This window comes from Hirundo rustica, chromosome 6 (assembly GCF_015227805.2).
Source record: "Hirundo rustica isolate bHirRus1 chromosome 6, bHirRus1.pri.v3, whole genome shotgun sequence".
NCBI classification, from domain to species: Eukaryota; Metazoa; Chordata; class Aves; order Passeriformes; family Hirundinidae; genus Hirundo; species Hirundo rustica.
In genome coordinates, this window is record NC_053455.1 from 59,408,958 (window position 1) to 59,431,751 (window position 22,794).

A 22,794-nucleotide genomic window follows, 5' to 3' on the forward strand; every position below is an offset into this window, starting at 1 on the left:
AAACTTGTTCCAGAAAGCTTTCAAGTCTTAATAGGAGATGTCAACAGTATTAATTAACATTAACCCCCAATGTAAGTTTAAAAGTTTGCTGCAACAAACACTGCTCTATGCAGTGAAATATTTAATGTGGAAAGCAACTCACTCCCAGGAAGTGGCACTTCCTTATAGAAAGAACTGATAGAATTTTAGCTGTTGTGCTGCCACCATAGGTCTTGCCTTGTCCAGACCCTTCCTTGGCAGCAGATTCCCATACCTATTCCTTGCTTCTTTGTAGATAGAGTACTGTGGTGTTCTGAGTTAAGTTAGCAGAAGTGGACATTTACAAAGAGAATGATTGATTTACACACAGATGCTTTGTCATTCAGCAGTGACAGCTACTCCTTCCCATCAAGTACTGACCTGGAAAAGCTTCTGAAAGAGAAAATTGAGTTAAGTGGATTAAAAAACCTTACAAATACTCACCCCAACCAACTCCCCTTTTCCTCCTCTCCTCAAAAAAAACCCCACCAAACAAACAAACAAACAAACAACAAAGAACTCCCCCCCCAAAAACCAAACAAAAAAACCACCCCAAAACAAAACACCCAACCCATCAACTTTCTTTTTTTTTTTTTGTCAAGTTACATTCGAAATGTTCTGTGAAAGGCCAAATCTACAAATTTCAGGAATGAAAGCAAATTCTACATGCCTCTTTCCTCTTGTGTTCTGGAGATTACATGCTGCTCACATGTGAGGACAGCAAAGTGCTGAGCTGCAATGGAGCTCCCTTCCCACAGCCACGGAACTGCGGATCGGACGGATGCAATCCACAACCGTGGATGCAAAACTAGAAACAAATCACTTCTCTAGCAAGGCTGTGTTACACTTCTGACTTGCTGTATTTTATCCAGGAATAGATTACTGCTAAAAATAAAGGAATTTAATAGCTGCAAGCCAACCACCTACTTCAGAAGGCAAGGAATGCTGCCAAGAGAGAATTACGGCAATGTTATTCCACCACAGCACTTTCAAAAAAACAAGCATTACAAAATATGAATCAAACTAAAACACAGCTTCCTCTCCAGCTACAGCAACGCGTGACTTTTTATATAACCTTAAGGCTCCCAGTAACTGCATTAACTCTCCTCCTCAAAGGGAAGAAAAAAGAAAATCTGACTTCTGGTTTTTGGTGGGTTTTTGATTCCTCTTTTGCTCCATAAAAGCAGAGGAATAGCAAAGCGAAAGCATCCCTTGTTCCCTTTCTGTCCCTGTTGATTGGCCTCCTGTACATCACACAGCTCAAGCTGTGCTAAGTCATAACCTCTTCTTACACAACTGCTTTCTGTGGAGAGCACAAAAAATCCCTCTCACATTAAGCCATGTCTGAAAACCCCTGCTATTTTACACTTACTGAAAGCATTTCTCTCCAGCTGGATGCTAGGTCTGAAGACCCACTCAACGCTTCTTCATCTAGAGCTAACTTTTGCCTATGCAAGATTTATTTTCTGTACATACAGTGGCAAACGAGACCTTCAGACTTTTCAAAGGAAAACACAATAGGTAACGTGACAGAGGTGTATTTGATGCAGAGGTAAGTTTCTAAGATCCCACAGTAAGCACTGTACATCTTTTTCCTTCCTGTTGTTAGGAGCTGGCTACTCTCATGCCTGCCACTGCCGTCCCTACTCTGTTTCACCTTTCGTGTATCAGTTTTCCTTGGTTGCACCAATTTCCTCACACTTCTCCACAGCCTCGGAAATGAAGCCAAGTGACGTCAAGCATTCCCACCTCAGCTGTCCACTTGCTTCCCTGTGGTTCTGGGTCATGATTCAGCTTTGCTCTGACCCAACAAACATGAGGGTTGTTCTTCTACTCTGATGCTGAGCTTTAGGTAAGGCCACACATAGAAACTTGATACCAAACTGAGGCACAGAGAAACATCTTGAGTGTTCTATGTTCTGCTGTGTGCTATGGTTACCAAGAGCTCACAAACACATGAGCAAACCCATCCACAACGAGAACAGCTCATGCTCACAGCAAACCAGAAATAGCAGCATGGGAAACTTCACTTTCACTCAATGCCTCAAGTGAACTATCAGTAGTGACACTCCAGGCCTCCTAAAAACAAGGCAACGCATTTAGGCCATACAGCCTATTAGAACTGGCAGCAATACACTGTCCAGACCTACAGAATCTTCTCTTAGCAAATGCTTGACACAGGACTTAATGGCCAACGAAAAAAGAAAAATATTTCCTTGGACTGGTACAAAATACTGGGTTTTTTTCAGAACCACTGAGAGAAATTAGATTTAGTCTACATTCATTGTTATTCCTGAACACAGTATGTGAAAGGACTTAGTTCCCAAAGCCATGTACTTACAATACAGTAAAGACCACCTCCTCCAAGCAGATTCCATGGTCAAAATCAGCATTTTTGGGTATTCTGCTTATACCTCCTAAGGAGTAAAATGAATCACTCCAAGCAAATAAGCAAGAACATTTTATTGTGACACTTGCAGCTTTACCTTTCTCAAGTAATACAGAGTTCTCCCAAATGTCTTTACCAGCCAATTCAAATATTTCATCTACATCTCCATCCCTAGTTTATAAAACTTCTCTAAGATCTGAATCTTTTTGACTGATTTAACACAAAAACAGAAGCGAAAGAACAAACTCTTGAAAACATAAGAGAGTTGCATCATGACACATTTATTCTTTAACAGAAAGTAAGAAAAACCTCCCTACTGACCTGTACTCCGAGTGAGGAAAAAGATAAATATCCACAGCTCTTTGTCCCATCTGGTAGAATTTTAAGATCCATCTATGCATGTACAATCACAGAACAAAGTTTTGGCCACACCGAACCACCTAAGGAGATTTTATGTTCCATAGTTTTTACACGCTTTCCATCCTCGGTGCGCTGAATACAGGACAGGGATTCTGTGCACCTACAGCGGTTTCAAATTAAAAACACACCGTAAGCCAACTCAGAGAAACATCCATCAGTAACTAACAGAAAGAATCACGAGAAGGTCTCTCACGACAGCTTCCTACAACATTAAGGTTCTTTAAACGGCAGTTCCGAAATATAAAAATCCCATCTCCCTACAACTGAGACATATTTACACGAACGTTTTTTTAAAAGACGATCTGTAACTCGGCTCTAGTCGCTGTCATCCGAGCCCCCTTCCGAGCCCTCCTCGTTGGACGCCTCGGCTTCAGACTCGTTCCCGGAAGCTCTGGCAGAGCCCTCGCGGTCAGAGCCTCTCTCGGAGTCCCTGTCGGACTCGGCGCTGCGCGAAGCCGGGCGCGATTCGTTCTCGGAGCCGCCGGAGCCGCGGCTCCTGCCCGACTGCACGGACTCGTTGTCCGACTGCTCCGACTCCGAGCGCCGCCTCTTCCTCGGGGACGCGTCGCTGTCAGATTCCTCCTCGGAGGCGCGGGCGCTGGACCTGCGGGGACTGCCCGCCTCGCTGCCGGACTTGTTCCTGTTATCGGAATCGCTGTCGGAAACAACGCGCTTGCTGCGCTGCTGCTCCCCGTCCTCGGAATCACTGTTGCTGTTTCTAGCGTGCCTGCGGGGAAAAATGGTCTTAAGAGGTGCTCCCTTCAGCTGATAAATAAAGCCACAGGCACCAGCATTTGGGTAATGCCGGTGTTAGAAGAAGGAGCGGAATTAATTTGCACTGGGAAAGGACGTTGCGAGTACGACGACAAATTTCCCATTATCTTTGCATTATTTCATTAACCCTGCATTTTCTCTTCTCGCTGAAAGTCTAAGTTCATACAAAGTTAATTAAGGTTCTTACCCATCATCAGCAATTTTGAGTTTGTCCTCATCAGAAGAATCGTCACTTGACGAAATGATGGCTTTTGATTTGATCTTTCCTTTCATTGAAGGAGGCAGACGCTCTGGTTTGGGCTGTAGAAGGGGAAAACAAAAGGCCGCTTGTTCATGTGGCACAGGGCCCAAACGTAGAAATACATTCAGAAATACACTTTTAAAAATTTTCCATTTACTATCACTTAATTCTAGATGGCTTTGGAAATATCCTTTTCATCCTTGAAGCAGCAATAGCAACAGGGGACAAGGGTAAGAAATAAGCTCTAAGGCCTCTTCGCTTCCAAGAGGTTTTGCTGTAATTTTCAACACTAATAAATCTCTCTCGACCAGGGAAATGCTGAACTCCAAATGCATATTTAGAGAGTGATGCAGTTATTCAGGGTTCAACTTACGGCCTTCTTCTTCTCCGCTTTGGGTGGACGTCGCTTTTTAGGCCGCGGGCCATTTTCGTGTTCTTCATCATCACTCCCCTCTTCTGCCTTCTGGGGTCTTGAACAGAAACACATTTTATATGGCATAAAGCATAATATTGCAAAAAACCCCTAAAACATACAAAAATACCAGTCTTAGGAAATGTCCAGCTCATCAAGTGTTACTCCCACTTCTTCTGAAGTGGTTGTTTAAGGCTTATAATGCGTAATGTGTAAGCAAAAAGTAACCATGTGACCTCTCGGTAAGAGTTTGTTTTAAAATTGTTACAAAAGACTGTGGAGAATTTACTTAAAAGACCTAATACTACTCAGAGAAGTCTAATACTAGTTTGTCATTAATTAATTAAAGTATCATCTACCTCCTCCTCTTCTTCTTCTTTCTCTCACCCTCCTCTTCTTCCCCATCCTGTTCACTGCCACTGCCCTTCCTCTTCTTTTTCTTTCTAGAGATGGGCAGATCTTCATCACTGTCATCATTGACAAACTCATCAAACTCCCCTGCTCCTTTTTTGGAACGCTGCAAGAAACACAGGCAACACAACCTATTGTTCACATCCCAGTTGCAAAGCTACCAGGAAACGCTTCAAAATGGAAATTTAGCTGAACATGTTCTGGAAGAGATGAAAATACAGACCTTCTAGAGCCTATGGCAAAGCTGGCACAAGATGGGTATCATTTAGAAACTGATTCTGAACTGGCACATAAGATAATCTTCCATTATTTTAACAATTGAACACATTTTAGTGATGCCACCACGCTCATAACTTTTAAGCATTAGCTTCCAGTTTTGACACTTCAGTATTAAACCTGTGCAATTTTACTCGGTAAAGCCTAGGAGCCTGAAATTAAAAACCTGTGCTCCTGCAAAAGACCATGGATCAAAAGGAGAAAATTAAGGAGGTTTAAAAAAAAAAAAAAAAAATTCTGTTCTACCCTGCCTCCACCGCCACCACGTTTTTTCTCCTTTGATCCTTCTACTTCACCAGTGAACATTAGAATGTTCTTGGTCTTCTCCACATATTGAGCTCTTTGTTCCAGAAGTTTCTTCTGCTCTTCTTTTTCTCTCAGGCGCTTCTCTTCCTGAAACACCAAGGAAGCAAACCATTACCATTGTGTTTGCACCACCACAGTGATTATAATAGCAGAAATGATTTGCTGTCAGGAGACTGGAAAATTGCTTTTTGATGCTCTGTGTCACAGCAGAAGGTGCACATAGGAAATAAAAAAAAGCTTTTTACAAAAAGTTTTCTACAAAAAAGCCCATGGTAGAATAGGGCTGATGGCAGAACTCCTGGCACATCTACTTTATTTTCATTGTACTATTAAATAAATACAACTGAGGCTATGGGGAAAAAAGAGCATCACTTGTCAGCTGTAATATTTTCACCTAACACTTATTATGACTAAGGAAAACAGCTACTAGGTACCACCCTAGAGCAGCAGGAGCACACATATTGTTAATGTGTGCCCTTATAAAATGCAATATACAGCGTTTAGTGGAATGAAACCTGTTCTTTCAGCAGTTTCTGGCGAAGCAGCTCCTTCTCCTGCTCCTGCTTGGCACGCAGCTCCCTCTCCTCCTCATCCTGCTTGCGCGCCCGAGCCACGTGATACTGGGCCTGGCTCAGTAAGTCGGAGCATTGCCTGCAAAATCCAAGGTTCTCAGGTAAGGCAAGGTGGCAAACACAAAAAGAAACGCTTTTATAAAGTGCCTGCATCACAACATTACGTTCATATCCCCAGTGAACTAAGAAAACAGCTACTTGAAATAGCGTGAAGAAGAGCAGCGTAGATTTTTGAGTAAATGAAAGCATTTTTAGTAAGCTAATTTACCTTCCAGTGTATCATTTCAGAACATATTGCTTCACACTTCAAACTTAGCCAATTCATATACAGAAAACCCACACATGAACATAAAAGGAATCGTGCCAACCAATTTGGAGAGCTTCAGAAGTACAGGCAATAAGAGATCGTATTTAATCACAACAACCTAACAAACCTAATGGGAAAGTTAGGGCAGAATTCAAGCTTAAAAAACCCAATAGTGTGAGAGTTAAGGTTGCATAAAGTGTCCAAGTCACATGAAACACTAAAGCAAGGTGCTTTCAAAACCCTCTTAGCTGATGCCAAAATGATATTTCTTTTAATAGTGAAATTTCCTTCTCTGCACAAAGTGCTCCTAAGATATCAACTCGGATGTACAGGATGGCCAACACCTGGTATTTGTATGGGGCTATGGAAATCTTACAGGAATGTGCAGAAGTGAAACACAGGATAAGAATGAAATAAAAGTAGAGAGTGACCCTGCATTCGTATTTCCACTGTTCTAACAAACTGACAGGTGAAATTTTGGAATCTAGTTTTAATACAAAAAAAAACCCAAACAGGACAAACATATTCCACTTAGAATCTGAATGAAGGATTTGTTTGTGGGTTGTTTTGTTTTGTTTGTTTGTTTGTTTTTTACCTGGCTTCTGTAGCAGCAAGTGCCAAGTCAAATCTCATCTTATCACCTACTTTACTCAAGTAACTGAAGTACCTGGAGGAAATCACAAGAAGCCAAAGTAAGCAAATACAGGATTACTTACATTTTTATTGCAATTTTGCCTTCAAACAAAGCATTTAGTCCTGAATTACAAACCTGTAAAACTAAACAGATGAGGAAATCTCACCAATTTCCTCTGTGCCAACACCTTTTAATTTGGCACCTCTTAACAGTTAAAAAGTGCATTTAGAATCTCCAAATTTAAAGCATTCTAAAATCACTCTGGAGAGGAAAAATTCTAAAGAGAGTTCTAAGATTTCATTTGCTGGCTCCTACCAGCAAGTACATTGCTGACCCCAACAGACTGATTCCATATTTGTCACCGATTACATGCTTGAATTCAGCACAGGAGAAGCAAGGAAAATTTGATTTTCAAAAATCCTTTCAGAACCGCCTCCCTGACCGAGTGGACAGGCCCTTGAGAATACAACGAACTTCCAAGGAGATCAGTAAGCTATGATGATCAGTGCTTTGGAAAGTTTCTCCAATTTAAAAGAAAATTACTTCTAACTTTCAAGATTGCCACAGTTTCTTCCCCTAAACCCTCAGGCACATTTCAAACGAAGTGTTTTTGTGCTGGACTCAAATTCTTGGGTATACGAATACAATAATTCCTTGCTTGAGGTACAGAGAGTATTTTCCAACAGTTTTAGTTCATTGGGCAAAAATGAATTCATGCAACTTCTTCAAGACAACTAATAACAAGCTTCTCATTAAGTTGGAGCTTTTATCCTCAACAGCAGAGCTAGGAATGCACAAATCATGCACCGGCTACACCTAGGAGGAGGATAAATGGTTGAAAGCTCTGTTAAGAATGGTGACAACTGGATCAAATTAATCACACTGGCGTCTGCACAAAATCTTTCATTATTGTTTTTTAAACAGAACTAAAATATCTCAAATGCACTTAAGAAACCACTTCTGTTCTTAAAACCGTGACAGTACTTGGGCTTTACTCGCCAAAAGGAGGGCGAAATTAGTTTTAAGGGATGTCCAGTCATTAATTATGCTTATGTAAGATAAACAAATTTGCTTTTAAGCCTTATAGTTTGCTTTAAAAGGAGTTATAAAATAGTATTCAAGTTGGAGAATAATTGTCAACATCTTTTCAACAGTGCATTTCTGGGAAGAAGAGCATCTCAGTCACAGCAATAACAAAACTCTTCGAGAAACACATACTGGCACCTGGTCAAACAAAACTGGTTCTGGAACAAAATCTGAACACACAGTTTTGTCAGGCCCAATCTTTTGTTTTCCTACTAGAAACTCTAGAATTACACAGTGCTTTGCAAAAGATGATTACTCTTCTAACCAGATTTGTGCTCAAGACTGCAAGTATACTGTAAGGGGACAACCAAACAGATTATAATGATTAAGAAACAAATGATCTTTACCTGTGGGCGAGCTCCAGTTCTTTCACAGCATTAAGCACTTCCTTCAGATTGCTTTTTTCATCTTTCAGGACAGAGGTAGCAAGTCTTTGCAGCACTAAAGCCACATTAAACATGAGGACTGTATCACTTGGAGCCACATGCCTGGCCTGGAAAAAACCCCCATGTTTTTAAGATAAGCTACAACGTGATACAGAAATGACACGCAGAGAACAAACACCATCATTTCAACCCCAGACTGCCAAATTTAAAGAAACACACACATCAGCTAACAGTAATTTTGTTCTGTGATCCATGATGTTCTAGATCCATACCTTTAACAAAGTTTGTTTGCATTCCTGCAACTTGCCACATTTAAACAGTGCCCGGGCCAAATATAACAACACTTCAGTGTTTTGATGCTTATAGAACTTTCTGAGGCAGTTTTCATACTGAAATAAAAGGAAAAAAAACAAATCAAAGTAAGAGGCAACAGTGGTTTGTTATTTTGGTTAGCTAACTCCAGCAAATGTTTCTATTCCTACAAAGCATTCTGCTAATATGGCTTTTGTTTTTTAAAGAAGTGTGTTATGCTACATGGGTGCCATCTTTTCACTGATCAGAACGTTCTCTCTCCTATTCCATAGCAAGTACCTGCTTATTTCTAAAATCTGGCTGCAGCCCAGAAGGCTCTGTATGTCTTAAATACAAAATAATACTTTTTAAAACATCATTTACTGCAACAAAGTCCAACCAACATGATCAATTTTAAGACCACTCAAATATTCTCCACAGTAAGGGGGGGGGGTGGGAAATAAACTATCTATTTTCTTTATTCATATCTAGTATTTTACCAATTGAAATAAATCTAATATAGTAATTCTGTATGTCTGATTAATTAGTTAAAAAAAATAATCCAGACTTTCCAGATAACTCAAGTTTGTTCTGTCCACCCAGCAGAGGAACTTGGCCATGCCAAGGGATTATCAGTTACTCTGAAGTGTAAAAGATGACTTGTTACTATAAATTTTGTGGGTCTAGAATTAGAGACTTAAAAGATACCAAACTTTATAATTTTCAGTAAAAAGCACCTTCTGTTTGACATACTCTTTTCTCAAGGAACCCTTCACCCTCTCAAAGCCTCCAAAATAGCAAGTTTTTTTCTGTTTTAATACAGAAAAACTGCCCTGAACTGTAACACCTGAGGTTGTTATTCTTGGATCTCACTGTGTTGTGAGCATCCAGTTTTCACTCACCTTCAGCATCAGAGATTTTGTGTTTAGTTCAAGCCTGCCTCAGATTTGTATGCTTTAGGGTAGAGAACTCAGTAGGATAATTATTGTGGCTGCAGTAAGCTGGGCTAGTAAATTCAATTTGTCTCCCTTTGAGTCCAATATCATGTATTTCACACTGTGACTGCATAGCAGAACCCAGGGAACAATAAAACACTCCAGTAAATAAACACATTCTAATAACAACTTTTCTTAAATAACTTAGCAAATGAGTAAAATATTTTTTCTCCCAAATTGATAGGTGAAAGTGATACCCACTTCCCCACTGTAATTCCCCGCTAAAACAATTGCTAAAATGAGATTTCCATCAGGCTTTTTGTCAATAAAAACAGACAAAGTGCTAAAAAAACAACAGACCCCATCCAAGCACAACAGAGTGAATGTGACTGTGTTGCCAAAGCTTGCTAACAATAATTCACTGGAGGACAGTGACTACTGAGCTCCTGATCATATAAGAGAGGCCCAGCAACACTTTATTAAGCACCACAAAAAGCTTTTTGAGGCCCTTTTGAGCCTCAACTTAAATGACGCAGGTCTGTTCTTAGCTTCTGTCCTGTCCAGCATATGCTGTGTTTTTAAGCTCATTTGTATGCTTTTCATCAGCTAATTGAGTCAAGTTACTCAGAATAGGTTGAACACTTGAACATTTACTTGCTTGGGAGGTCAGGTCAAACTAGTTGACCTCAACAGATTTCCTCCAACATGAATTATTTTGTGATTTGAACTGTGGTGCATGAAATTACAGCCCAGTCAGCTTTTAAGACAACTCTTAAAGTATTCATTTGGTCACGTAAAAGAACAAAAATTTTGTTACTATTTAAAAGAAAATCCCAGCAGCAAATTGTATTTACTTACTTTGGAAACGTCTGAATGCAAATCACATACAGTAACTACACTGATTGAAACCCCTCTGACTTATAATTTATTCCACAACCAAAATTCTAACCCTGCTACCAAAAAATGTAAGAGTTGATAGGTGCTTTGTCACCCCATGCCCACATTTGGCAGTCTGCTACTAAACCTAGACTTGACAGCCAACAGAAATAGGCCCAGAACTTGCTAAAACACTGCTCAGAAACTTTCCCAGCTGCCCTGACAACAGGGAGACATCTAGAAGCCATTTAAGCCAAGGCAGGAGGTAGTTCAAGGTGGAGCTGTTACCATCTGCACTGCACTGATGTACTGCTTCTGCTCCACGTAGATATGTGCCAAATTGAGCCACACATCGCTGATATCTGCTGTGGCCTCTCTCACTTGGGCAAAAACATCACGAGCTTCACGGAAATATCCTTTATGTGCCAGGACAGCACCTGAGGGGAGAGGAATATGGACAAGGTGAGCTTCCAGGTTCAGGCACTGTGCACTCCTAGCACAGAAAATTCAGTACTGCCTCAGTAAAGTGCCCCTTCAAAAACTGACATAGCTGCCATTTCCTGGGCTTCCACTCTACAGTGCTCAGGCCCCGAAAAAACAATTCTCTAGTAAAGCAGGAAACTTAAGAATATGATCACCTCTGAAGGAAAACTAGAGTCTGATATTCACCTATGCCATTAGCAGCATACAAATTCTTTGGGTCATTTCTGAGGACTTGCTTGTAGATGGCTAATGCACGGTCTTGGTGACGTTTCTCCTGCAGAAAGAAATGCCCCAATTCATCACTCACTTCTACAGTGGGGTATTAAAAGATCTACCCAGAGGTTTTATGGACTAGAAGATGCCAAACAGACATCAAGAAGAGGCTCTGAACAGCTAACAACGTACAAAAAAAACAAACAAACCCCCACAGAGGGCAGAGAGATGCCCATTACCTTTTCTCTGTCTCTTGTGGGTTGATGGAGAGTCTGCAACCAGACGTTGCCAAGAGCCAGCATGGAATAAGTATCATTTTGTGTGGAGGGCTGCTTCAATATCCTTTCAAATTTCTTCTGTCCTGGACCCCACTCTTGTTTAGCCAAATGAAGATTGCCAATCAGAGACCAGGCATCTGGATGGTCCTAAAGAAAAATTCACTCAAAGTTACAAAAGCACTCTGTTCCTTTGCAAGGGTTCTTTTCCCAGAGTAAAGTGTTACTCTTCTTAAACGTAATTCCATATTCAAAAGAACCCCAAACAAAACACAGAGAGCAGATCTAGCAGCTCTCTCTTCTTCCTCTAGTTTATGTGACCAAACAAAATAAAAAGACAAAAAGAGGAAAATTAAATTTTAAGTTAACTTACTATTTGGAGTGTTTTCATGTTAAATGCTTAGAGGGTTACAAACCTGATTTATTTGCAGAGCTTCTTTAAACCAATCAGAAGCCTCATAAAAATTCCCTTTATCCCTGGCCATAGCTCCCAAGCGCAAGTAGCCTAAGAATAAAAATAGAAAATAAAATGAGAATCAGGGAACAGGTTAAAGTCATCTTGAACAATGAAACTATTTTCCACGCGTGAATTTCAAAAGGAATCTTTCTCTTGATCAGCTAGGGACAGCAAACACAAAGACACCCTTCATATTCTACTCCCAACATGAAATATGACGTGAACAGGAACTTGCACCCACAGTGGCCATACAAAAACTGCAGGTTTTGAGTAGTTAAAAGTATTGTAAATGTGTTAAATTGGCTTCCTAAGTTAAAGACAACTGAAAAACCTCAAAGAAACAAGGATCCATCAGTTACGTAATTCTCCTCCCTCCACTTTAAATATCTCTGCAATCTCCACAAGCTTTGGGAAGGGGATCCACAGGTGACAATGGAAAACAAGCAGGGAAAAGGCTACAGACGAGGCTGGGGCACGATGTGTGCTGCAGCTTGTGGCAAATAGTACAGGCCAGCCCCAAAACTACTGTAAAAACAAGGGAACAAAGCAGACATAAGGAGAGCAGAAGGCACTGCCAACCAGAAGATTTTTGATATCATAAAGATGAGCGTATAATTAGAATCGAAATACCAAATGTTTCTTACAGTCAACGTAATTCGGATGTTCTCTCAAGATGTTTTTATAGAGCTTTTCCGCTTCGTGAAATTCACACATGGCCTCGTAGAGCCTGGCGAGGTTGTAGGATGTTGTCACAGAGATGGCATTGTAGTAATGCTCATCATGCTCAGCCTCTGCTTTCGCACGATCCAGCGACGCCAAGAAATATTTCTGAAGTACAGGAAGGAAAGAGGAATGAATCGCTCCAGAACATCCTCCAAGAAAAACCTCTGTGTGATCCAGAAACACCATTCAAACTGAGAGCAACTGCACACCTTTGCTTCTCCCAGGTTTCCCAGCCTGAAGTGCAGGGCACCCACATTATTCAGGATCTCTGGAGGGACATCAGCCTGTACTTTCTCCTGCAGAATGCGTGTGGCTGTTCCATAGGCTGACAGAGCACCCTTTGGAAAGGAACAGAAAGTGGATGAAAGAAAGAAGAGAACGAGCTCCACGTGCTCTTATGAAAAGCACACACACAATTCACCAAGCGTGTATTAGTAATACCTGTATATCAGTCTGTTCTAGAATTTGGGCTAGCTCAATCCATGCCTCCACATCATCAGGATATTGTTCTGTGACTTTCTTTAAATGCCCCTGAAAAACAGCAGAAGATAATTATGCCACTTCAATGATACACAGCCTGCTTAAAAAAATGGAAATAAAGAGTGAAGGCATTAACCTTAACACTAGAAAGATACACCATACTGCAAAAGCAAACATCCTAAACATCTGCACAGTAATAAATCTGCATTGGTTTTCTTCCTTCGTTATTCTGTTCTTCTGCAGAACAGAACACCTGCTTCAAGTCTTAGAGCAGCAAAGGCTATTACACCAACATGAAAAGCTAGAGAAATGTCTAATATTTCTTGCATTTATCTACCCAACATTAGATTTAAAATACCTTTCATTCAAAAAAAAGCATCACTGTCCTTCCAGATAAGCCAAGCCAAGCCAAGCCAAGAGCTTTCTGGAAATCACCAGCTCATTTGCTGTCTTCAGGAAATCACGAGCTAACTTCTCATAATTAGAGATTTTATATATATATGGAAAGAATTCTGCCCTTTTCATGTACCAAATAGAGACATGAGGCTGGGGCTTCTCTAAATTCCTGGACATGCTTTACCCAGAGCCCAGTGTAGTGTCAGTTCTGTCCAGAAGTTGTGACTCTTCGCAGACAGGAAGATCCCTCATGACAGCCCATATGAAATATTCCATATCTACAGCCACCTAACCCTGAGTTTTATTAAGCTTAAGGAACAATCTGATATTTCCAAGTTCTCCTCTTGCATGTAAAACACCTGATGCTGGCGGAAGGAAAACTCACCTTTGCAATATCCCGTTTCTCTTGGTCTTCTGAAGCTGCATAAAGAGATCCAAGGATTTTCATAGTCTCATAATTGTTAGGATAGGCTTTCAAGACTTTTTCAAAGCACTGTGAAGCATTCTCTTTGTCCCCTCGATAAATGTACATTTGACCCAATCCAAAAAACGGAAGTACGAAAGAAGATGAGGCAAACTGAGTGGCCTGGTAATAATACTGGAAAGCTTGATCATAATCTTCCTAATTGAAAGGAATTCAATGAAGAACAGTCAGTGGTTTTAAAGGCAACCTTTGCATGAACTTCTAACAGAGGCTTTTTTAAAATGTGAGCTCAAAGGGGGCTTTTAAAAACAGCCCTACCTGCACGTGAAAAGACCTCGCCAGCTGGTAGCAGCTCTCTGCCTGCATTGCTTCCACTTCTGTGTTGTGGAAAGCATGAAGAGCCAAGTGTTGCACTTTGCCATAGTCCTGAGAGAAAAAAAAACCAAGGAAGTTGAATTAAATTTGGAAGTATTCACTTTATTTATGGTCAAGTGATTTTAGGATTTAAACGTGGACAGCTGGAAAATATAACAAAGCTTTAGTCACAGCACTGACTAAGTAACAACAGATTTAGTTTTAGATGTTACTGTTCTTTTCTCTCTTCCACGTTTTAAAGCATGGTAGAGTGGGGAAGGGGAAAAACAAACCAACAAAGCCCCCAACCAACCGAAAAAACCAATCCCCAACATCAAAAACTCAAAACCCCTTCAGGACACAAAGCTGATTTTGATTTAAGTAAGTGTACCTTTTCTTGGTTTTCTTGAGAAAGGTTTAGACAAAATTCAAGCCAAAACCCTCACCTGTTCATCTAGATTAACAGATATTAGGCACCAGATGAAATGTGTTTGAATCTAACTCCAGAATTCTTGCTGTTCAGAGGTTATCAAGCATTTCACTGTAAAATTTCAGCCATCTCTTACCTTCTTGAAAAAGAAGTGATTAGCCAAGTGATTCAACACCATTGGATTACTGGGATCAATTGTGTAAGCCCTAGAGAGGAGTTGAACACCATTCTTGATGGAATCAGCCTAAATGAAACATTGACAGGTATCAGCAGGACCTCAAGATTTGTATCCTATTACCATCTTCAAAACTATTTTTCAGTCTAGGCTGCTCAGGATTTCTGACAACACCATACCGAGCTCCAAAAAAAAAAAAAAAGTAAATTCAGCAACTGGCTTTTCTTCCTGCAGCATACAGGTGGGAAATGGAAATGAAGCTACCATACAGGGATGGAAAAGGGCAGAGCAGGACTTCCTAGGGAAAAAAAAGCGAAAAATCCCAAAAGACTTAGTCTTGATGTCCTTTGACATGTCACACTCACAGCCTGACAGCCTTCCTTCTGCCCCTCCTACTGTTCAGTGTCCTCAGTGCCTGTTTGGTTTAGGTTTCAATGTTTTACCCAAATAATTCAACAGAGGAATGAAGATATTTTCATGCTCAAATTCTAAGCAACAACTTTAGATCTTGTTATCAGTACAAGTTTGAGGTGTTTACATAGGAATATCACTGCATCAACTTCCTCTTTTCTGAACAAACTTTAGACTTAAAGAACCCTAAAGACTTACCTAAAAGTTCAAACCCACAACTGATAAAATAACTGCTCTTTATTCAGGACAACCATGAAATCTCTATCATAAGCATGTCTGCTTAATCTGTAATTATTTCTGAACAAAACCACCAAAAATGCTATCAAGAAATCATCTAATGGCTGTGCTTTACTTTGTAATTATGATGAGCTGTCTAATTGAACAGAATAGGTTTAAGAGCTTAAAACGTAACATGAAGGCAGCTAAAAAATCAATTTCAGTTTGAACAGGTGCAATCTTTCCAAACCTAGCATAACAATACACCTGGATAAGGAGATGTTGAACCATTCCTGCCTTCATTTTCAAAGGTAAATGTGGTTTATCATCACACTGTGCATTTGTCCAAGTTCTCCAATAACTTGAGTCTCATGTCCAACTTCAAACAAATCCAGCAGATGGGTGGAGGTCCCAAAGCTCTAAGTGCTTTCATTTCAGAAAAACAGATCAGACAGACCTCAGTGAGAGCACAGTGTGGTCTCAACCCTGATCTGACATTGTAACATCTTCTAGGAGGAAGAAACATTAGAAACATCCAAGGGAAAAAAAGGATTCCAATTAGTTTGATACTCAGAGAGAATCTTTTTCCCAGAGTGTTCTCCCTTCCCTGTGGCAGCTCTCCAGTGTGACACTAACTTTTACTACAAAGTTGTGAGAACAGTTTGCAGTAAAGCACAGATGATGCATTTCTCAGAAAGAACACAAAACATCTTTGAGTGGCTCAGCTTTTGATCACAGCTTTTTGAATCTTCAGGTGAGTGGGCTCATCCCTTGACTTCAGTCAAAAGATCTTCAGGAAAAGAAAGAGATAGATACCAAATAGCATCAATTTCTCATCTGTGGAATTTATTAAAATTTGACTTCAGAGTATTTTTGGTTCTCTCTGTAGTTTTATGAAAAAACCTCTTATGCCCACATATTTTATTTTTTAGTTTCTTCATGGAAGTATTAACAGGTTTTTTGGTGGGTTTTTTTTTCCCCACGAAGTAGTAAACCAAGAAATTTTCAGACATTCTGTGCTAAAAAAAGATCATTTTAGGGAACTATAGAAAGCAGCACACTCAATTTTAGCCACATATTTATTTTTCTAAAAACACTTAAGGGTCTCACCCTCCAGTGCTAATATCTGAGATGGTTAATCCATGCTAAGGGTTATGATCTCAACTAAGCTATATTTGCATGTATTTTTCTAATGATACAATACCTAAAAAGGTGGACCACCACTTAATTGTACTTTTATCAGCCCAGTTAAAATTTCTTCTTGCCTTCTCTTTGGCTTACCATGCAGCATGCATGCCTGAATGTAACTTTGAAACTTGCTAGAAAATTTGTTCTTAACTCCTAAACTTCTAAAAAAGCTTCTTCTAACCTCCTGGGAATATGTCTTTTATCTTGACCTTCCTTCACATATGTCGCCAAGGATTTTTATTATTTTAAATGAAACAGTTAACCTAGCACTGTTTTTGTCTACCCAACTGCTCTATAAATAACAGAATTGAAGATTTCTAACAGAAAGAAACTATTCAGAATGTGCTGCTCACATCACAAGCACATATCTATAGTAGCACATTCAATAGTAGCAGAGACTTAAAATTATTCAACCACAAAAGTTACTACCCATTTCAAAACCGGATTATCTTTGAAAGGATAAAAAATTTGCTTATTTTTAGCTAAAAGACAGCAAACTAGGCATGGATTCCTGCCAAGTCAGACCCACCTCCTTGTTATTGAGTTCCAGAACAGCGAGTCCGACCAAGGCCCCGACACACTTGGAATTCAGCTCCAGAGCCCTGCTGAAGGCCAAGCGGGCTTTTTCCAGCTTGTTCAGTTTCACAAAGCAGTGGCCCATTCCCAGCCGAACCTCGGCTAGAGAACAACATGACACCACTCAGAATCCCAAAGTTTCAGCTTTATGCCTTTTATTTTTTATTTTTTTTTCCCAACCTGGAGTGAAAGCAGAATTTTTTCATTGTTCCTTAAAGCCTGTAAAGCCATGAAACAATTTTCCAGGGCAGCAGATCATACTTGGCTGGCCACAAAATGAACCTGAATGTATTAGTAAGACTTTATTTCTTCATAAACCCCAGAACACTGATCTATCTCCCACAGACTCCAATGCCAAACAAATAAAAAATTACTTTTATGGGAATGTATTAAAAAAATAATAGAGAAAAGCATTAAAAATTTGCCAGATGGAAGGGCTGGAGATTTCTTAGGCAAGTTAAGTTCACCCCAAACTAGCAGGTCTTCAGAAAACACAGATGAATAAACAAGTTAGCTGGCATTTCTCCTCAAATGAACAACTGATTTACATGCTGTTTATCATCCTTCAACTTCCATGACCAAATACAGATGGACTAATACAGAAAATTCACATCAAACTGCTCTTTCAGACTGCTTGTGATCTAAGAGAACAGAGAATTTCTAAACAGCAGTTTCAGACCCATGTCTGTTAGAAAAAGGAGAGCAAAGGAAAGCTGTTTGTTGAAAAGTAAGGCTTTTGTAGCAAGCATTCTTATGGTAAAGCAGACCACAGAACACACATCAACTTTGCAATAAACCTTTTCTCAGACAGGTTATGGCAAAGTCTATCACATCTCTCAAGAGAATTTCAAGTGTTTATGATTCTAATATAAATACCTTGAATTAATGTATCTAAATCCCATGTATCATTTTTACTTTCAAGTGTTTATGATCCTAATGTAAATACCTTGAATTAACGTATCTAAATCCCACGTATCATTTTTACAGCCATTAAAAAACACTTTCCCAGATTTTTGCATAAAGAAAATAATAGAAGAGCAGGAAAACTCATATCATGCACTGTTAAGTAGAATTTTATTTTTCATGTCTTGTTTCATTACTGCTATGTCATTTCTTAGGCCTTATTCCAAGAGCTTACAGAGCAAGAAATTCTGCAAGAGCCTTGAACAGTTCCATCCCTCCCCATACAACTTTAATTACTCTTACACGCAAAATCCCATTTTCTAATACCTCTTTAAAAGGTAATACTTAACCCGCCCCCCCCAGTATTTTCCTAAACACAACTTCCTTCTCCAAATATTAAGCAATACTTCAAGTCAGTGAATGCCTAAATCCCTCTAATGAGTGTTGGGGTTCTTTTGACAGATATAAACCACAAAAATGCCCTTTGAATTTGAATTAAGAAGACCTGAGATAGTTTGCAAGCACAGCAAATACCTCCAGTAGCAAATACTTTCTGTCTTACCTGGGCAGCCCGGATTGGTACGCAGTGCTTTCTTGTAGTAGGCAAGGGCTCCTCTGTAATCCTTCTTGTTGAAAGAAATGCATGCCTTACCTGTCAGAACATACCAGAATAAAACCAAGATTATAAACCAGAAGCTCAAGTGTTATTTGGTTAACTCGCGCTGTGCCCTTTTTCAAAAGTTACAGTTAAAAACTAACAGCAAATTCAGAAGACAACTTTTATTACATTTGATGATGTCAAGTATATGAAAAAAGCAAACATGAAAACACATTAAATTTACATTCTCATATCTTTCTGCAGAAACTTGATTCCTTATTGGCCCAGAGGAAAGACACTTACTAAGACTAGCAAAGAACTTAAATTACAGGTGTGACAGTCTATTGAGCCCTCCCTAGTGGTAACTTCACCCTTAACAGCGTCCAGCTTCATTGCCACCGTCAGGGAAGCATCAACAGCCGGACTGGATGTATGTCCATGGATCTCAGAAGACGCCAGTTAGCACTGCATTCTGCCTAGCTCTTTGTGTACTTCCCAAACTTGAATTAGTCTCTGCCATGTGTGTCTTGATTGCATTCTCTCTAGACACACCCTCTTAAGCACATAATTCATCCCAAAACTCAACCATAGAGACCAAATATCCACAAACTCGTACCGAGTAGGGCAGGAATATTATTCGGAGACTGGTTGAGCACAAAGTGGAACTGTGCATCAGCTTGGTCCATCTTATCACCTTCAAGCAGGCAAAAGCAGGCTCTTCCCAACAAGTGGTTCTAGACAAGAAGAATTTGCAATACATTTATCTTTGTAAAATATGAAGTTCAGACTATGTGAAACATTAACTGCCCTATAGTGCTTTTTACAATTAAATTATTTCTCCTACATTTATCAAGCAAGAGAATACTAATCCTTCCTTCCCAACCTCCAAAGCTGACTGAAGTGGGTGTGCCAAGCTAGAGAGACTTTTTCCCGGTGGCACCACGCGCATTTCAGATACAACTTTTGCTCACATGTGACTTTTAAAGCATAAGCAGTTTCTATCTTCCCTTAGGAGAACCAACACTTGTTTTCTTTACAATCACTAATTCACAAAAGCAGTTCCTCGATCAGATATCGGTTTTACCTGATCGTACATGATGATCTTGTCAGCCATAGTGTACAGCAGGGTGGCCTGGGTGATGAGCTCCTTCTTGTTGTCTTTGTTCTTCTCTTTCCGAGCCTGCTGCACATAGTAGGCTGCCAGAGTGTCCAGACACGTCATCTGATCTTTCTCGTGGTCTCTGTAGTCCAGGTTGCCATCGATGCGAGCAGCTTCCAGCAGCTTCACGAAGTCTTCTGTTTTGCCTTGCTTGTAGTATTCCAGCTACAAAACCGTTTTGGCAGGCAATGCCACCCCAGTGAGTACGTAACATATTAAATTGATGCTTTAGATGTCACACACATTCTTTTTTTTTTTTTTTTTGAGAATGTAGGGATAAAGCAGAAATAAGTGTAGGTATCATCAGAGAAAGGCATTATTCTGATAATGCCAAATGTTTTTCTGTCCTAGAATCATTGAATGGACTAAAATGGAAGGGACCTTGAAGATAATCTTGTTCTGATCCTCCTGCCATGGGCAGGGACACTTTCCACCAGTCCAGGTTGCTCAAAGGCCCATCCAACCTGCCGTTGAACAATTCCAGGGATGGGGTATCCACAGCTTCTAAGGGCAACCTGTGCCAGTGCCTCACCACCTTAAAACATGAGTATTTGAGCTATTTATAAGTGAAGAATCCACTAGTCTTCCTCTTTGAATTTCTCTGATGTTTTAACATTTAACAACACTTTCTACAGTATAGATACTGGCCCCTCCTTTTTTATGAAGCACGTAATCAAAGGCACAAACCAGGAAAAGCATGGATTGACAGGGAAAAAAACCCATAAAAAGCAATCCTCAAGAAGCATTGTTTCAGGAAAAAGAGACAAAATTAAAATCCTAATATGCATATATCAATCAGAAACATCTGGCCCAGAATCAATGACTGAATAAATAAAGTTCCTGTTTGGAACTCAATTACCCCTGGTCATAGCAGTATGGAAATGGAAATGATGATTTGATTAAGTGAATACAGTATTTAAATACACAATTTGTATCTATACTGACCGCTAGGGCAATCCATATGTGCAGCTGGGTGTGTTCCTGTTTCAATATACTTATAACTTCATCACCCTCGGGCAACTGATCGAAGTCAAGCTCGATAACCTAGGACCAAACAACACAGATCATCTTTTCACAAAGCATTCAAAACATCACCTGTCATCGAGCTCAAAGGAAACTGAACCCGTCAGAGCACGAAACATAAATAATTATTTCTGTTTAAACAAGGTTATGGACAAAGAAAGGAGAGATAATACATTGTATACAAGACAAAAGCAATGGCCTCTCTTTAGAGAAAAGACGAACCAATGTTTGGGATACAAGTGTGGGAGAATAAGCAGAGATCCTAATTCAACTTCTTTCACTATGGACTTCATGCTCAGGATCAGCTAATAATCAACTTGACTGCACACTGCTGACTTTCTGAAACTTTTCCTACAGGTAATAACAGAGATCTAGCACAGAGACAAAATCTTCCAAGTCATCTGCTGCCAGAAAATCAATACCTAAGACTTGGATTCCTGACATTTTGTTAAGTCATCTTTACGCCCTAGGAAACTAGGAGACTACTGAAGCAGCTAAATTGCTGAATATTCACAACTGTAGATATGACCAGCAAATGACAACAAGAACTTTTCATCATTCAGGCATTGTTTTGTGAGTACTAATCTCCCATGTTGACCTAATCTTCTGATATTATAAAATTGAGAAAAAGGAACAGGTACTCCCCAGATGGGATATTTGGGAACACAATTTAACTGCTCATCAGTTCACCTCACTCAGCCATGTTGCCTTTAATAATTAGTCATCTGTGTTACAAGTTCATTTTACAGCAAGAAAGAAGTGCAGTTGTTTACCCCGATTACCAACGCTGGGACTCCTCTGTAGGCTGAATTAGAGCAATCCAGTTTTTAAAGGCTTATAGCTTTGACTATGCAAGAACTTTAGAGTACCAGCAAAAATATTTCTGCTTAACTTTTGCTCATTTTACTTTTGAGTTTGTCTTGCATAGCACCTCCTGTTTGACAGATAATGGCGCTCATCCATCAACTAAAATAGTTGCGAATGAGAAATAGATATTACCAACACAAGCAAATGAACATGGAAGTAACAAAGAGCAGGGGTGAGTGGAGGGGTATTTTATTAATTCCCTAGTGGTTAATTTAGAAGTTTAGGATCCAAGCAGTCCTAGCCTGAACAGCAACAACAAGATCACAATTCATGTTGACACCTCAGACAGAAATCTGTCACAGAACAAAAACCCCTTGAACATGTAAACTCCATAGAACAAAGTAATTTTGCGAGACTTAAAAAACCTCAGTGGCAGCCATATAGGAATTTGTTCCCGTGTATATATTTGTGCATATATGAATGTGCGTACACGGATGGATGTATGCGTGTACGTATGATATATGTGTGTGTATACAGAAGAGTAGGAATACAAATGTTCACAGAGAATATTCTCCAACCTGTAAGCATTACGTTTCAACACCTTACTTAGCTACGCTATTAACTTAGTATCTGCCATGGAGAGATTTAACGTCAAACTTTGTTCTCGCTGCAAACTTCCACACACTTCTCTTCAAGTATGAACCTTGGCTTGCGACATTGTACCTTAAATAAAGGAAAGTTAAGCAAGTTTTTTAGCCCCGCCGTGAGATAACTTTACAGATCGGGTCCTTTGCCCTGCTTGAGGAACACCAAAAACCCCTGACACTCCAAAGAGCGGCGAGAACGTGGCCGGACACACAGCTGAGACCCCGGCACGGGTGCTCCGAGCCCGGGGCACAACCACCGCGGGCGGCAGCGCCGACCGCCCGAGCCCCGGCACGGATCGCTCTCCCTGCCCCTCCCCGCTCTCGACTCGCCTCGTCGGTGTCCCGCAGAGGGATCTCGATGGAGCCCCGCGACATCTTGGCGACAGCGCCGCCGGAGCCGCCGCTCGCCGGGCCGGGGCCGCCGCGCGCACTTCCCCTCACGGCCGCGCCCGACCCGGACGTGCTCGGGAGCGGGGCGGAGCGGGCCGGGCCCGCCCCCGGGGCGGTGCCTGCTCGCCCCGA

General features: G+C 40.4%; 1 protein-coding gene across 2 annotated transcripts; it reads right to left on the minus strand.

The window, feature by feature from the left end:
* Positions 1-2,667: 2,667 nt before the first annotated feature.
* On the minus strand, positions 2,668-22,721 carry CTR9 (CTR9 homolog, Paf1/RNA polymerase II complex component). Of its 2 annotated transcripts, XM_058420971.1 has the most exons (26): positions 22,603-22,721; positions 20,741-20,839; positions 19,721-19,960; positions 19,253-19,370; positions 18,601-18,690; positions 17,089-17,237; positions 14,706-14,813; positions 14,104-14,211; positions 13,747-13,983; positions 12,927-13,016; positions 12,695-12,823; positions 12,407-12,590; positions 11,722-11,810; positions 11,270-11,455; positions 11,004-11,091; positions 10,623-10,771; positions 8,505-8,621; positions 8,194-8,339; positions 6,722-6,793; positions 5,763-5,898; positions 5,188-5,334; positions 4,614-4,771; positions 4,216-4,312; positions 3,789-3,901; positions 3,112-3,554; positions 2,668-2,927 (listed from the first exon to the last, which is right to left on the minus strand). In XM_058420971.1, the coding sequence occupies exons 1-25, from the start codon at positions 22,645-22,647 to the stop codon at positions 3,143-3,145; spliced, it is 3,507 nt and encodes a 1,168-aa protein (XP_058276954.1). In that variant the 5' UTR covers positions 22,648-22,721; the 3' UTR covers positions 2,668-2,927; positions 3,112-3,142. The 2 variants fall into 2 exon arrangements, with proteins under 2 accessions (XP_058276954.1, XP_039922224.1); XM_040066290.1 differs by having other exon boundaries at positions 2,668-3,554.
* Positions 22,722-22,794: the final 73 nt, after the last annotated feature.